Raw genomic sequence first — 14002 nt, forward strand, 5'->3', positions numbered from 1 at the left:
ATCGAGGCAGAACACACTTCTAAAGTTCGGTCCATCTCCTGGATCTGGAGCCCTGAGGGAGCGGTCAGGCCCCTGGTCTTCAGTGCTTATATGCCTGGTCCCTTAGTTTGGGGTGTTGCTCAACCCTGTGCTGGTTGTGCACAAAGACCGCATGTGAGGGAGGTGAAATATACACGTACACACACACACACACACACACACACACACACACACACACATACACACACATGTATATATATACATATTCATATATGTATACACACATACATACACAGGGCCAGGTATCTCAGGGATCCCAACCTGAGCATGAACCTTTATCCAGTTGAGGAAATTAAGCTTCTACAGTATTTTCCATTTTTAAGTACTCCTCCTCCCTGGGGGAGCTTAGTGGAGGGTTGTTCTACAAGAAGCTCTGGACAAAACATGGAGCGTTTCCTAGTGAGTGGCAGCAGCACCACAGTCCTTGGGGTCCCGAGGGCAGGAGAGGTTACACCCTGGCAACCGTCCTCACACGAGGCTCTCTGGCTCCAGATGTGTCCTGTCTTTCCTGTGTCTCTGTCTAGCATTTAGCAGGCTATGCATACTTAGATCTGGTGGACAGTGCTTTGCTGAGTTGGGTGTGAGTTATGTGGTCTCAGGGGTTCTGTGGGGGCAGCTGCAAATAGGTGTCTTTCCCAAGGTAATAGTGTGGAATGACTTTTTTTTCCCTAACCCAACGGTACATGGGGTGTTTCCTCAGGTATATTATTATTTTTCATTTCCCAAAGTGTTGCTTTTCTTCTGGCTTTGATAGAGTGGAGGAGAGGTCTGTTTTGGCTCACGGTTTGAAGGGACCCAGTGCTTCATGGTGGTGATGGCAGTGGGGAATTCCTAGAGGCAGCTGTGTCGCTGGGACCACGAAACAGGCAGAGATGAGTGAGCTTGTGTTCAACTGGCCTTTACATTTTTTTTAAAAAAAGAGGCCCAACATGTCCAGATTTTATTTATAAAGCTTTTTTTTTTTTCCTGGCTGTTATACAGAGAATAAAAATGTTGCTACAGCCACAGTGTAACTGGTAGGCACAGATGGCCGATTCACCCATCACAGCTGTCCACACTACAGCAAGTCTCACATGAAAATATTTACAGCCCCCCTCTCTCTGTTGAGAATAGTCTTCTCTTATACAGTACATCCTGAACACCCCCCCCCCCACCCCACTCCTCCCAGCTCCCTTTGCCCAGATCCCTCCCGGCCTCTTTCCCTAAGTCAGAGCTTGTTTTCTTTTCACTGGATACAGATTTAAAGATGTATCTATTTCATTTATAATGAGTACACTGTAACTGTCCTCACACACCAGAAGAGTGCACGGGATCCCACTACAGATGGGTGTGAGCCACCATGTGGTTGCTGGGAATTGAACTCAGGACCTCTGGAAGAGCAGTGCTCTTAACCTGCTGAGCCACCTCACCATCGTTAAGAGCTTGTTTTCAGTAACTTCTGGGGAATAACAATGACGTTGAGCTTTGGCAAACTCCTTACAGAGGACTGCAGGAAACTAGTTTTTCTGGTCCTCTGCCTGTTGGTGTAGGTCACTCAAGACTCCAACTGCTAATCCCGACTAATCTGATTTCCTGGTGTGAACTCAAAAGCTTCTTTGTTTCTGATAGAGATTAACTTTACAGACAATGTTGAAAACCCTACTAAAAAACGACCTTTACTCTTTTTTTGCCTTCCCATGAACTCCTCTAACCCATCTCAGAAGCAGCCTGCCTCCTTGTTTTGAACAAATCAGAAAAAGTCCAACAGAGTAACAAATGTATCTTTTTGGAAGCTGAGTAAAGTCTTGGGTGTTGCTTCCTGCTGCTTCCGTTGATGTGCCGGTTTAGTTGGTAACTCCTGTAATTATCCTTGTTCATTTATTCCAGAATTCAACAAATCCAACTCCAAATGGTTTCACAAGTTGACAATGTCCCCCTGTGTCCTCCTGGTACGGGAATTCAAATACCATGGTGTCTCTGACCCAAGGACTGTCTCCTGACTACCCACTACCAAACAAGGAGACCTTCTAACCCAATGACGCCCTAATTCAGCCGGAAGCCGACTGCTTCCTGACTTGAGACCCCAAGTCTTCCAGTTTACCAGGCCATAAGCAGAGAAGATTACAAAGAGAGCAAGGACACACGGAGGTTCCCCCACCCCGCTACACAGGGATGAGTGGCAGGATCTGCCTGACTACTGTCCCGGAAATGGCTCACACATTAACTAGGCCTCACCCCCTTACCCAGACAGATCGACGACCCCTGTCATTTAACCCAAGTATGACCTATTCCCCTACCTTGGCCATGCAGCATAGGCCACATATTAACTAAGCCTACTTTTCTTCCCTTCTGTCTGAAACCTTAAACAGCAGACACCCTGCTCTGCTTGCTTTGAGGTACCTCAGAGACCCCGCTGTGCCACCTGAGGCCCTGTTGCTGCTGTTAAAACACTGGTTGAACCTCTTTTCCTTTCCCACCCTAAAGCTAAACAGTAGTGTTTTGAGGAAGTGATGCTAACTCAATTTGGAGGAATCGTGTTTAGAACAAAGAATACAAAAACAAACAGACAAATAAAAACCGTAAAAACAAAGTCAGATACAAAACTGTGTAATTGGCCAATGGGTGGTGGACAGTTGAGGGGCCTAGGCCATCGGACTCACTGGCCTCAGGTGACTCCACTTGAGGCTTCAGGGTGACAGGAAATTCCCAGGGTCTTCACCCAGCTGAAGCAGAGGGTGGCTGAGTAGTGATTTCTGGGGTGGGGAAGGGGGAAGTCTTTCTTCAAGTCATGTCTGAGAATCTCTCCTTGACTTTGGGTCGCCACTGTCCTGTCTCAGGTGAGAGGCAGAGTCTTCAGTGACTGTCCCTTCCTTTGCACACCATCAGTGTACCAAGCCCCCTGCCCCCCCCCACCCCCCCCAGCCCATGCATGTAACTGAAGCAGCCACATACTAACGTGATTCTCACCCATTTTTGCCCGGAGTGTAGGTTAGAGGGTTTAAAGCAGGGCAGAGGAGGGACTGGGTACTGAAAAAGACGTCTTGTTTAATGCTACAGAGCTCGTTCACTGGAGGTTTTATTTGAAGCTGTAGCCTGCATCCATGGTACCTCAGCACAGACAATACTTCACCGGGTCCTGAGGACTTGGGTTACTGCTTTTTAATTCTAGCAAAGACATTTTAAACAAACGCATGAATACAGAGAGAAGATCCCGGGGAATGCCCCAGCACCCTACGTACCGCTACAGCTATCAAATTGAAACCTCCCTCTTCATCCTTAAGCGTCATTCACACTTTTTTTTTTTTTGTTTGTTTGTTTTTGTTTTTCGAGACAGGGTTTCTCTGTATAGCCCTGGCTGTCCTGGAACTCACTTTGTAGACCAGGCAGTCCTCGAACTCAGAAATCCTCCTGCCTCTGCCTCCCCCTCTTCCTCCCTCCCTCTCTCCCACTGTGCTGGGATTAAAGGCGTGTGCCACCACGCCCGGCTTTCATTCACATTTTTTGCAACGAATTCCAGAGAGTAGGTCTTCCTCCTGCCCCTGACCCCCCTCTTCCTCCCTCCCTCTCTCCCACTACCAGCTTCCTTAAGGAGAAAGTGAGATAATCTAGACATTCGGTGAAATGAAGATCAGCTCCGGGCTGAGAAGTCAGGGAAGGAGGAAGGAACTGGTCTATTATAAATTTGTCAGGGCTCTGTGTTTCCGATATGAATTGAATCTCCTGCAAAGACTCTGTGCTGAGGACAGCCGTCTCCCTCTAGCTCCCCCTTGCGGCTGATTTCCTCTAGGTCGAGGGGGAGGGAGTCAGGGATAGGAAAACAGAATGGCTCTTGCCCCCCCTGCTGGCTGCCCGCGTGGATGACAGGAAAGGCCCACAGCAGGGGTGCACCTGGGAGGACGTTTCTTGGTTTGCGGTTCCTTCAGGAACCACCCCTCCCCAGCCCCTCCCCCCCAGCAGACAGGCAAACGATGGGACACGGTGTGAGGAAGGGTCTCCTCAAAGTTTTAGCCCCCGTCTTATCTACAGGTCTGCAGGGCTCCAGGGATGGCAAGGCTTACAGCGGGCCACAGCGGGCCGCAGCGGGCCAATGCCCACGAGGGCTAGCACTGCACGGTGCCAGGAGGAGCAGACTCCTGCTGTGTGTTTCTGGCATCCTGCATGACAGACACCAGTGAACCCATCATCCCTTTAAATGGAAACTCAATGGCAGAGGCTAGTTGTCCTAGCAACTGCAGGACAGAAGAGCCTTTGTCGGGGCTGGAGAGATGGCTCAGCAGTTAAGGGCACTGACTGCTCTTTCAAAGGTCCTGAGTTCAATTCCCAGCAACCACATGGTGGCTCACAACCATCTGTAATGAGATCCGATGCCCTCTTCTACAGTGTACTCATATAAATAAAATGAATCTTTAAAAAAAAAAAAGAGCAAAAAAGAAGAGCCTTTGTCACTGGCTGTGGCAACACATGCTGGTGACCATGTCCTCTTCTTCCCCCCCACCTCCCACTCTCCTTTAGACATGCAGGCCCCTAGTAGCTGTTGAACTATTGGGTTTGTCTTTATTAGAGAGACTGTCTCTGATTTATCAGACTTCACAGCAGAGAAGAGAGATCTGCGGAAGGAGGCAGCTGTGTAAATAGAGCCTGGATGAGACTGGCCTGGATCACCCTAGGCACTGTGGTCTCCCAAGTGGGATCTCAAAGATGGCATAGTCAAATATGGCACCATGGTGGGGACGTACTCCCAGCCTTGTCGCAGAGCTGTCTGGGATTTGAAGGCAATAATTATCTTTATTTTCAGTACTTGCCTTCTTTATGTTGGCTCAGACAAGTACTGTAGGGCATTTGAACAGGTTTCCTCTGTGGTCCGCTCTCTGTAGGGGACTCCACTGAGTCAGCTTGTTTTCAGACACTGAACAGCACGGAAAAGTTGACATGTCAGTTTGTGAACACAGAGGATCTGGAATGAACTTTGCCGTGCCACACTCTGTACCCTCAGTTCGAGATGGGAGGTGACAGCTGATAACTGTTACGAAAAGGCATTCTTGAGGCCAGCATGTGCCTGGGACTCAGCTTGGCTTCTGAAGACCATGAAGTGTGGCAAGCCTGACACCGACATCCGAATCTCTTCCCAGACCACAATGGGATTCATTTCTTCCTAGCTCTCAGGTGTCCATGATTTGAAGGCAGTACTGCCCGTTACCCACTCCAAGATTCTCGGATACAGTACACAGCCTCTCTCCTGGTTTCTGTATGCACTGCTCCTCCTTCAGGCTCCTCCAAGGCCACAGGGAGTGGAGAAAGGAGGGGTCTTAGGGTGTACCCTTCTCTGTCAGTTGTCATCTGAGTATCCCACTCTTCTGCTAACAGGGTCCTCATGATGGCAAAGCACGCCCAGGCTAAAGCAGGACCCACTTTCCACCTGAGGTCTGGCTATAGTTCCTCAGCTTCCAGTCACTGTGTGGGGCCCTAGAGCACCACCCAGATTCTCTTAGAAAAACACCGCAATTGTGGAACTCTCCAGAACAGTCTCTAAATGAGAAAGTCAGGATTGGGCAAATTGATGTGATTCAGCTGTCTACGACCTGAGTTGATACCACCCAAGCAGGTTTCAAATGTCGTTACAGTATAGATATGATACAAAGGGAGAAGCAATTCTGGACTAGGCTGGGTTAGATGGCAGCAGGGCACCACCAAAGTCTCTGGTTATCTGATGCTTGGAGATGTGACTTCATCAGACTGTTCCTGAATCAATTTGTAGATCTATGGTTTGTGCTTGGTGCCCTGTCGCATTGTGAAGGAAGTGCCTGATCTACACACCAGAGCTTAAAACGCATTTAGAAATTTTCATGTCTTGATTTCCATTCTCAGGTCAGGCTGAGCTCACGAATCATGAGCTCGTCTGACGCTTACAACTTTGTGGCATGTCAGAGGATGAGCAGACCCACTCAGAAATGTCTCTGCATGTTCCTGCTGTCCGTCTGTGGGACTTTGTAACCCACGCTGGTTAAGTGTCTATCCAAGCCTCAGGCTGAGTAGCTATGCATGATGTTCCCTGAGAGGCAGGCAGTAACTTCTGGGAGTGAACAGTAACGAGACAAGATGCCTGAGAACCAAAAGTTCAGCGTGAGGGCTTGGGTGTAGATTCTTTTATCATTAAACATCCAGCTGAACAAAGCATCCAGGATGGCCATTAGCCCACCAGTGAGCTCCCCTGCCTCGCTACACGGAGACAGTCCACACTGAAAACAAACAAGCTGTTCCAAAGACGGAAGACAAGGCTGTTCAGAAGAAAAGATATTCTAGAAGCAACCAAAGCAACAAAAACTTCTGACATGGGAACGCATTCAGCATGAAAATATGTAAATAAAATAAAGTTCTAGTCTTAGTTAGGGTTTTACTGCTGTGAACAGACACCATGACCAAGGCAACTCTTATAAGGACAATATTTAATTGGGGTTGGCTTACAGGTTCAGAGGTTCAGTCTATTATCATTAAGGTGGGAACACAGCAGCATCAAGGCAGGCATGGTGCAGGGGGAGCTGAGAGTTCTACATCTTCATCTGAAGGCTGCTAGGAGAAGACTGGCAGCTAAGATGAGGGTCTTAAAGTCCACACCTACGGCCCACACCTGCTCCAACAAGGCCACACCTCCAAATAGTGCCATTCCCTGGGCCAAGCATATACAAATCACCACAGTTCTGTTGGTTGTTTTCATTTGTAAGCATTTTAAGTGTTCTCATGAGATACATCAAGTGAAATTATACATTAAAGTTAGAAACAGTTTTAAGAGTGAATTGGAAAAGAAAAAAACCAACTGTGTCACCCTCACTTCTGACACCATCTCTTTCTTTATTCATCTGGAACTTTTTTAGTTTATTGAAAAACAACCGTAGGTAGGTGAGATTATAGATTGTGTGCACCATCTAATATTGTGCAACAGTGCCCTGGTATGATCATGTCACAGTTTGTGTGACCACCAATGGCCTTATTGATGAGCATTGGGGCCATTTTCCAATATTAGAAAACCGAGGTTCATTTTCTCCATGTCCTTTCGGGCTAACAAACAGTTTTTTTTGTTTTTTGTTTTTTTTTTTTAAATTTCCCAGTCTCTCTCTCTCTTTTTAAAGATTTATTTATTTTATGTATATGAATACACTGTAGCTGTTATCAGACATGCCAGAAAAGGGCACCAGACCCCACTACAGATGGTTGTGAGCCACCATGTGGTTGCTGGGAATTGAACTCAGGACCTCTGGAAGAGCAGTTGGTGCTCTTAACCACTGAGCCACCTCTCCAGCCCAGTGTCTCTCTTTTTACAACTTCGTTAGGTATTGTTAAAAGTGCCACAGAGAATAAAAACCTTATTTCAGAAAATAAATATAAAGATAAAAGTACAAAAAGGAAAAAAAAACCCACAGATGTAAATGTCATAACTTTATTCAACATATAAATGTTATGGTTTTTTAATTCCCTTCCGTTTATCTTGCTGTCTTTCTTCTTGGTTCTTCATGTGTGGAGGAGTCCTTCTGAGGACATCTATAGGTTCCGACTTTTAAGCATTTCCTTGTTCAGAGCCTAAATAGAAGAATAGTTAGAAATATCAAGGGGAGTTGCACACCTACTGAAAGAACTAATTTTAATATTCAATTATAAACCTTTAATTTTAACTGTCTTTAACAACAAAACAGTTCTCAGATTTTCTTCAAAGTTTAAAAATGAGAACCAAAGGTATTGTGGAAAATGATTGGTTGTGAAAGAGTGACCCTGTCAATCAATCTAAAGGAATGTCTTATGTATGAGACCTGCCCTGCTGTGCCGTGTGGCTAAATGCAGTGACATTGAACTTATCCAGTGTACATTTAAGTGTCTTAGAAAAATGTGTGTTAATAGAATGTAAACATTAGATGACTTAATTTTTTTGTTTTTTGTTTTTAAAGTCTCTTCAGCCCCTCTCTCATTTCTTTCTTTTTTTTTCCCCAAGATTTATTTATTTATTATATATAAATACACTGTAGCTGTCTTCAGACACTCCAGAAGAGGGCGTCAGATCTTGTTACAGATGGTTGTGAGCCACCATGTGGTTGCTGGGATTTGAACTTCAGACCTTCGGAAGAGCAGTCGGGTGCTCTTACCCACTGAGCCATCTCACCAGCCCTTGTTTTTTGTTTTTTGAGAAAGGGTTTCTCTTTTAGCCCCGGCTGTCCTGGAACTCACTCTGTAGACCAGGCTGGCCTCGAACTCAGAAATCCTCCTGCCTCTGCCTCCCAAGTGCTGGGAAGATGATTTAATTTTTATGTGTCACAAATTATATATATATATATATAATTTATGAAGATATATATATATATATATATATATATATATATATATATATATATATATAGTTCTTCATTTGAAGAATTTTATGTATTTTGGCCATATTCTTTCTCCTCTCCAACTCCTCCCAGGTCCTTTCCACCTTCCTCTCTATCCAACTTCATGTTCTCTCTCAAATACATCTCTCAAATTCATAAATTTAATGAAAAACAAATTACTCCGGTACTAGTAATTATAATTCACTAGCATTTGTTTTTCTGTTAAATTCTACAGTGTATCTGATACAGTCCAATTAATAATACAAAACATTAAGCTATAAAAACAGTCTAGTATGGAGACTCAAGCAGGTACTCATTTGCTGTGTTTAACTTGGCGTTAGATTCGAGCATACTGTACCATCACTGAAAGGGGCACTGTATTCTTCAACGGTGAATTCATCTAGAACACAGAAATGATTGAGCAGAAAGTGGTTAATTGTGGGAAAACCCCTGAAAATACAGGCTAGACTTAAGTTATTTTGATTGGGGGTGGGGCCTAAGAGACCCAGGGCTGAGGCACAGAAGCGAGGAGTAGACTCCAGACTTGCTCTGACTGTGTGCTCATTGTATGTGCTCAGATAAGGAGGAGACATCGTTAACACTGTTAGCATAGCGTAATCAAGTTCAGAGTTGGGGCTAAAGGGAAGAATTTCCTACTATGTACTGTCCCCCAACCCCATTGGGGAGATTATCTACAGCACATAAAAAAAAAATAGATCAAATGGTAGGTTTTATGTCACATATCCGTAGCAAGATGTGATCTTAAAAAAATATTGCTATTCTACCTTTCTAGAATAATCCAGCTCTGAGCAAGCCACTTTAAAGGAAAATTTTAGAACTCATGACCAATTTTCCCATGATGTCTTCATCAGAATGGCCCTAAGGCTTGTTTAAGGTGCTCCCAAGAGATCAATATACAAAAACATAATTATAAGTGACCATAGACTCACTTTTTTCCTGGTGAAAAGTTGTGGTGTTTTGTTTAAGGTAACTTTTTCATTAAACTAGGCAGTGTCTCCTATCAAAACTCAGCGTGCCTGGATTCCACTCACCTGTCTCATAATAATCATAGACTTTTATGGGGGCTGGTTTTAAGTTCTTTACTGGGATGTCTTGTTCCACCGCGAAGGAGAAACCGAGGGTTTGATTGGTTAGCTGCAGAGAGGAGAGGAGAGAAATGGACTCAATGGTAAACATAGCTAACAAAAGACGATGTGCAAAAATTCTGTGAGTGGTCTAGTGCCAGAAATTTAGCTTTGCAGATCAGTCCTGGTCCCATTTCCCTTTGTAGCTATTTTGTCCTTGCCTGTGTGTGTGTGTGTGTGTACGCATGTGATAAAGGAGTGGCAGTAAGACTGGTTCTGAACTCTTGATGGTCTTTTATTGTTATTGTTGTTTTTCGGGGACAGTTTTCCAGGGTTTCCCTGTGTATCCCTGGCTGCCCTGGAGCTCGCTCTGTAGACAAGGTTAGCCTGGAACTCACAGGGATCTGCCTGCCACTGCCTCTCAAATACTGGGATTAAAGTGCATGTGCCACTATCACCTGGCTCTTGATGGTCTTGTTAGACCCTCCATCACTTCTTACACACCACACAGAGTCACAGCGTCTCACCTTTTCAATGTAGATTAGAACATGGTTGGTGTTCACTTCAGTCCTCTGAATGTTAGGCTGGTCTTGGAGCTGTTGATGGAATGAGGAAGGTTTATGGTAGGAGCAGTTTGCAGGTATTTATCATAGTAAAGGCTTCTATGGAGAATACAAACTATTGATTTTTATTTCTGTTTGTTGTAATGTTTGTTTGTTTTTTGAGACAGGGTTTCTCTGTATAGCCCTGGCTGTCCTAGAACTCACTTTGTAGATCAGGCTGGCCTTGAACTCAGAAATCCGCCTGCCTCTGCCTCCCGAGTGCTTGGATTATAGGTGTGCTCCACCACACCCTGCGATTTTTATTTCTTTTAGGAATACTAGTCATAATGATGATACTTATCAAATCCTTTCTATTCATGTGTATGTGTATAGATACATATATGTGATATATACACATCCTAGGGATGTATAAGGATATTCATATATATGTGTGCATATACATCTTTTTTGAAAGTGAGTCCACATACCTGATAGCTAATGGTTTGCTAGTACATTGAGTGTGAAGCTAGAAAGTAGACACCCTAGCCAGTATAAACCGTAGTAAATGACAGAATTATAATCTGGAGAGGCAGGTTTGTGGAGTAAGCTCTGTAAAAACTACATCAATAAAATTAAATCAATAGGGTTAGTCCTTTCTACCAATGGTTTAAGGTTAGCCCTTTCTACCAATGGTTTAGGCTAGCCCTTTTCACCAATGGTTTAGGCAGTAGATTTCTTTCTACTGATGGTCTAGGCTTACCTTTTTCACGGATGGCTTCATAGGTATGAAGCCTGATACCATCTTCACATCAACAATGACCATGTTGGAGCTGGGTCGTTCTCCAGTGTAGCTGTGTAGATAACACACAGAGATCAGCCCTTCCTACAGCATCCCTCAGGACTCAGTGAAGCCAGAAGCATAACCTTACCACTCAGCTTTTCTTTCTATCATATCTGTGTACTTGTTTGGAAATCTCACCATTTTTCTCTCCCCTTTTCAGATAGAATATACATAATATGTGTGTATGTATATTTGCATATATAAGTGTAAAAGTGAATGATAATGTCTATGTGTATAGTCCTGAGATATATTCTCAATGTTAAGGCCTTTCAGTAAGCTTTAAGAAAATGTCCTTGTTAACAAATACAAGAGCCCATTTTTTTTAAAGCATAACTTTGCACAATGCATTCCTTTGACAGAGGTTAGCGTCCCCCTCCCCCACTTTTTTATATGTTCTATAAGTGGACCAGGTTGCAATTTAGGATTTACCTTACGTTGATGCGAATCTGGAATGTTCTGTGATCTCCTGCCTTGTCAAAGTTTAGGGGGAGAGTGTTGACTTGCAGAGCGAAGGGTGCTTTTCCATCTGCCACTGGGAGGATGTTGTACTTTAGAGATGTCTGAAAACAACAACAGCAAAATTCTTTATCTCAGCGCCGGAACACGTCGAAGCCTCTTTTTGTTTTTGTTTTTGTTTTTGTTTTTGTTTTTTCGAGACAGGGTTTCTCTGTATAGCCCTGGCTGTCCTGGAGCTTACTTTGTAGACCAGGCTGGCCTCGAACTCAGAAGTCCGCCTGCCTCTGCCTCCTGAGTGTTGGGATTAAAGGCGTGCGCCACCACGCCCGGCTCTCGAATCCTCTTTAAGTAACTCAACTATTACCTTAGCACAGATTTCCATTTTGATTGTGCAATGAAATGAAACATTTCCTCTCCCACATGCCCATTCTCTGGGCCCCAGAAGCCTCACCTGAAGGTACACACATCCTGATCCTGACCCTTTGGTGACGTAATTTCCGGGCAGATCTGGCAGCCTGACTTCCTGCAGCAGCAGGCGATTGCCACTGTTAACATGGAAAGTCTTAGAGAAGGTCCCTGAAGACTCGATGGTGACCAACACTTCTTTCTGACTTCTCGTAAAAGTGGCAGCTCCATATTTGGAGAGGGCTTGGAGAGCCACCACTGTATCCTGAGAAAAAGAAAGATGCAGAAATGTCAGCGAAAGCAGCCATGGCAAGGCCACACCGAATGTACAGTGTTAGCTTCCCTTCAGGGTTCAGGCCTGCATACTAATGGGGACCCAATCTAGCTACTTCAGGAGGAATATGTTTTATCATTTACACAAATTTACAACATATACAGAAATATGACCCCAGTAATTTATAAATCTTTGTTGCAATATTTGTTGCAAGTTAGAAGTGGAGAAGAAGAAAATGTAGGTTAAGAGAAAAAGAAGACTAAAAGTGAGAAATAAGATAATTCTTGAATAGTGAAAAATATATATATAGAAGGGAAAAGGAGCCTCGTGGAGGAGCTGGAATGTTTCAAGTGGTCTCAGAAATGGCAGCAAGTCTGTTCCAGAAACAGCGTAAGGACCACGCAGCATATTTCCCGTGATGACTGTGGACAGGAAGTAGCTTAGGTAGAATATTAGAGAATTTTAGTCTGTGAATGAAAATCAAGTAATTTTTTTCTCATGGAAGTAGGTCTTTTTTTGTTTTTTGTTTTTTTGTTTTTTGTTTTTTTACATAAAAACAGTACTTTGGGAAACTGACCCATGGTGATGTTGAGGACCCGAGTGAGGAGAAGGTGAGGGGAGTGTAAGGAGGACTGGGCAGCGCTCCATATGTGAGTTAGGTGGGACTTGGTGATGGAGGAATGGAGAAAATACGAGTTAGAAGCATCCATGACTCAGCTATCTAACTCCCAGAATATGTCTGTGTTTATATGCAGATTAATTGATTTCTCTTTCCCTCGTAGGGTCTCTCCACAGACCTGAGTGGAGGAGAAGCCCCCGTGGGAGTTTTGTTGCTTGCTGATCCACTTCACAATCTTGGATGCTGTGGACAGGTCTGATGAAGACAGGTCCCGTGTGGGCCGGGAAGACTCAGAGGTTAGATAGGCGAGAAGCACGTAAGCTGTCATCTCCACTTCGGCAGAAGGGGCCCGAGGTTGATAGAAAGATAAGGCCTTCACTTTCTGAACATCCCCAGGGCGTTGCCAGTGCAGCGAATCCTCTTTCAAACAGAAAGGATGGAATTTTAAGCTTAAAACACGGTTTTAAAACCTAGCCTTATGAATGACAGTTAGCTCAGCTAATGAATTGGCACAAAGGAAATGCATAAATGCTTTAAACAGTTGCCAGCACCCCCCTTTTTTTTTGTTTTGAGACACCCTCGCACTATCTAGACCCATGCTGGCCTCGAACCTGAACTCAGAGATCCACCTGTTTCTGCTTTTTAAGGCTGGGATTAAAGCCGTGAGTGAGCCACCTTGCCTGGCAATGAGCAGGTCTTTAGCAAGGAAGTATACCAAGCTCCCAGATGATCACAGGGGGAGTCTTTGGGTCTCTTAAGTGCTTGTGTAGCACCAGCAGCTGGATTATATAAAATCAGTAATGTGCGTGTCAATAAACTGGTTCCTATCACTTAGGTGTTGGATCAATGACAGTTTCTCTTGTTCTCTTTCTGGTTAAGGTTGGACAAGAGGGACTCTGCCTTTGTATCACTGGTGACATCTAGCTAAGTATACTCTGTAGTAGAAGTGCCTACCTTCCTTCACAGCATCTTTGTTTAGGGATTCAAGCAGTTCGCTTCTCTTGGCCTTGTTTCCTGCCAGGGCGAAGGCATAGGCCAGCAATGCCTTGGTATAGACATGACTTTCCTGGCTCTGTGAGATGGAGGCCCAGGCCGTTTCCAGGCAAAATAGAGCATTTCGCACAGCACTGTGCTGTAAAAGAAGATGAAAGCCAATTTCAGAATTATAGGACCAAGCTTAGGAGCTACCCACCAGGCTCACCCCAGGTTGAGAGCCACTCTGTTACAACCAGGGAGGAGTTTCCTCTAGATCTTTTATGTGAAGGAGGTATAGGGATGGAAATATACTTACCGTGACAGGCAGAGGCATCTCCAGCAGAGCAATGGTGATGTAGGCAGAGAGAGTCACTTCATCATCCACACCACCCTGGAAGGGACAGAGGGAGAACTCTCACACACCACAGTATTTGCT

General features: G+C 44.6%; 1 protein-coding gene and 1 long non-coding RNA gene across 2 annotated transcripts in view; one reads left to right on the top strand and one right to left on the bottom strand.

Annotated features, from left to right (window-relative positions):
- The window catches only part of Gm10069 (predicted gene 10069), a 64525-nt gene that overhangs the window by 37380 nt on the left and 13143 nt on the right, over window positions 1-14002 (top strand). The window contains exon 3 of the long non-coding RNA NR_028593.1: window positions 12755-12907. This is a non-coding gene — a long non-coding RNA (predicted gene 10069). The remainder of the gene's footprint in view (window positions 1-12754; window positions 12908-14002) is intronic.
- The window catches only part of Pzp (PZP, alpha-2-macroglobulin like), a 43154-nt gene continuing 36582 nt past the window's right edge, over window positions 7431-14002 (bottom strand). Inside the window, exons 27-36 of the mRNA NM_007376.4 lie at window positions 13883-13957; window positions 13546-13723; window positions 12770-13011; window positions 11745-11963; window positions 11267-11397; window positions 10757-10847; window positions 9982-10050; window positions 9422-9524; window positions 8728-8769; window positions 7431-7590 (exon numbers count right to left, since the gene is read on the bottom strand). Coding sequence (NP_031402.3) covers window positions 7568-7590; window positions 8728-8769; window positions 9422-9524; window positions 9982-10050; window positions 10757-10847; window positions 11267-11397; window positions 11745-11963; window positions 12770-13011; window positions 13546-13723; window positions 13883-13957 — 1173 coding nt within the window. The 3' untranslated portion in view covers window positions 7431-7567. The remainder of the gene's footprint in view (window positions 7591-8727; window positions 8770-9421; window positions 9525-9981; window positions 10051-10756; window positions 10848-11266; window positions 11398-11744; window positions 11964-12769; window positions 13012-13545; window positions 13724-13882; window positions 13958-14002) is intronic.

The sequence above is a fragment of the Mus musculus genome, chromosome 6 (assembly GCF_000001635.26).
Source record: "Mus musculus strain C57BL/6J chromosome 6, GRCm38.p6 C57BL/6J".
Taxonomy (NCBI): Eukaryota; Metazoa; Chordata; class Mammalia; order Rodentia; family Muridae; genus Mus; species Mus musculus.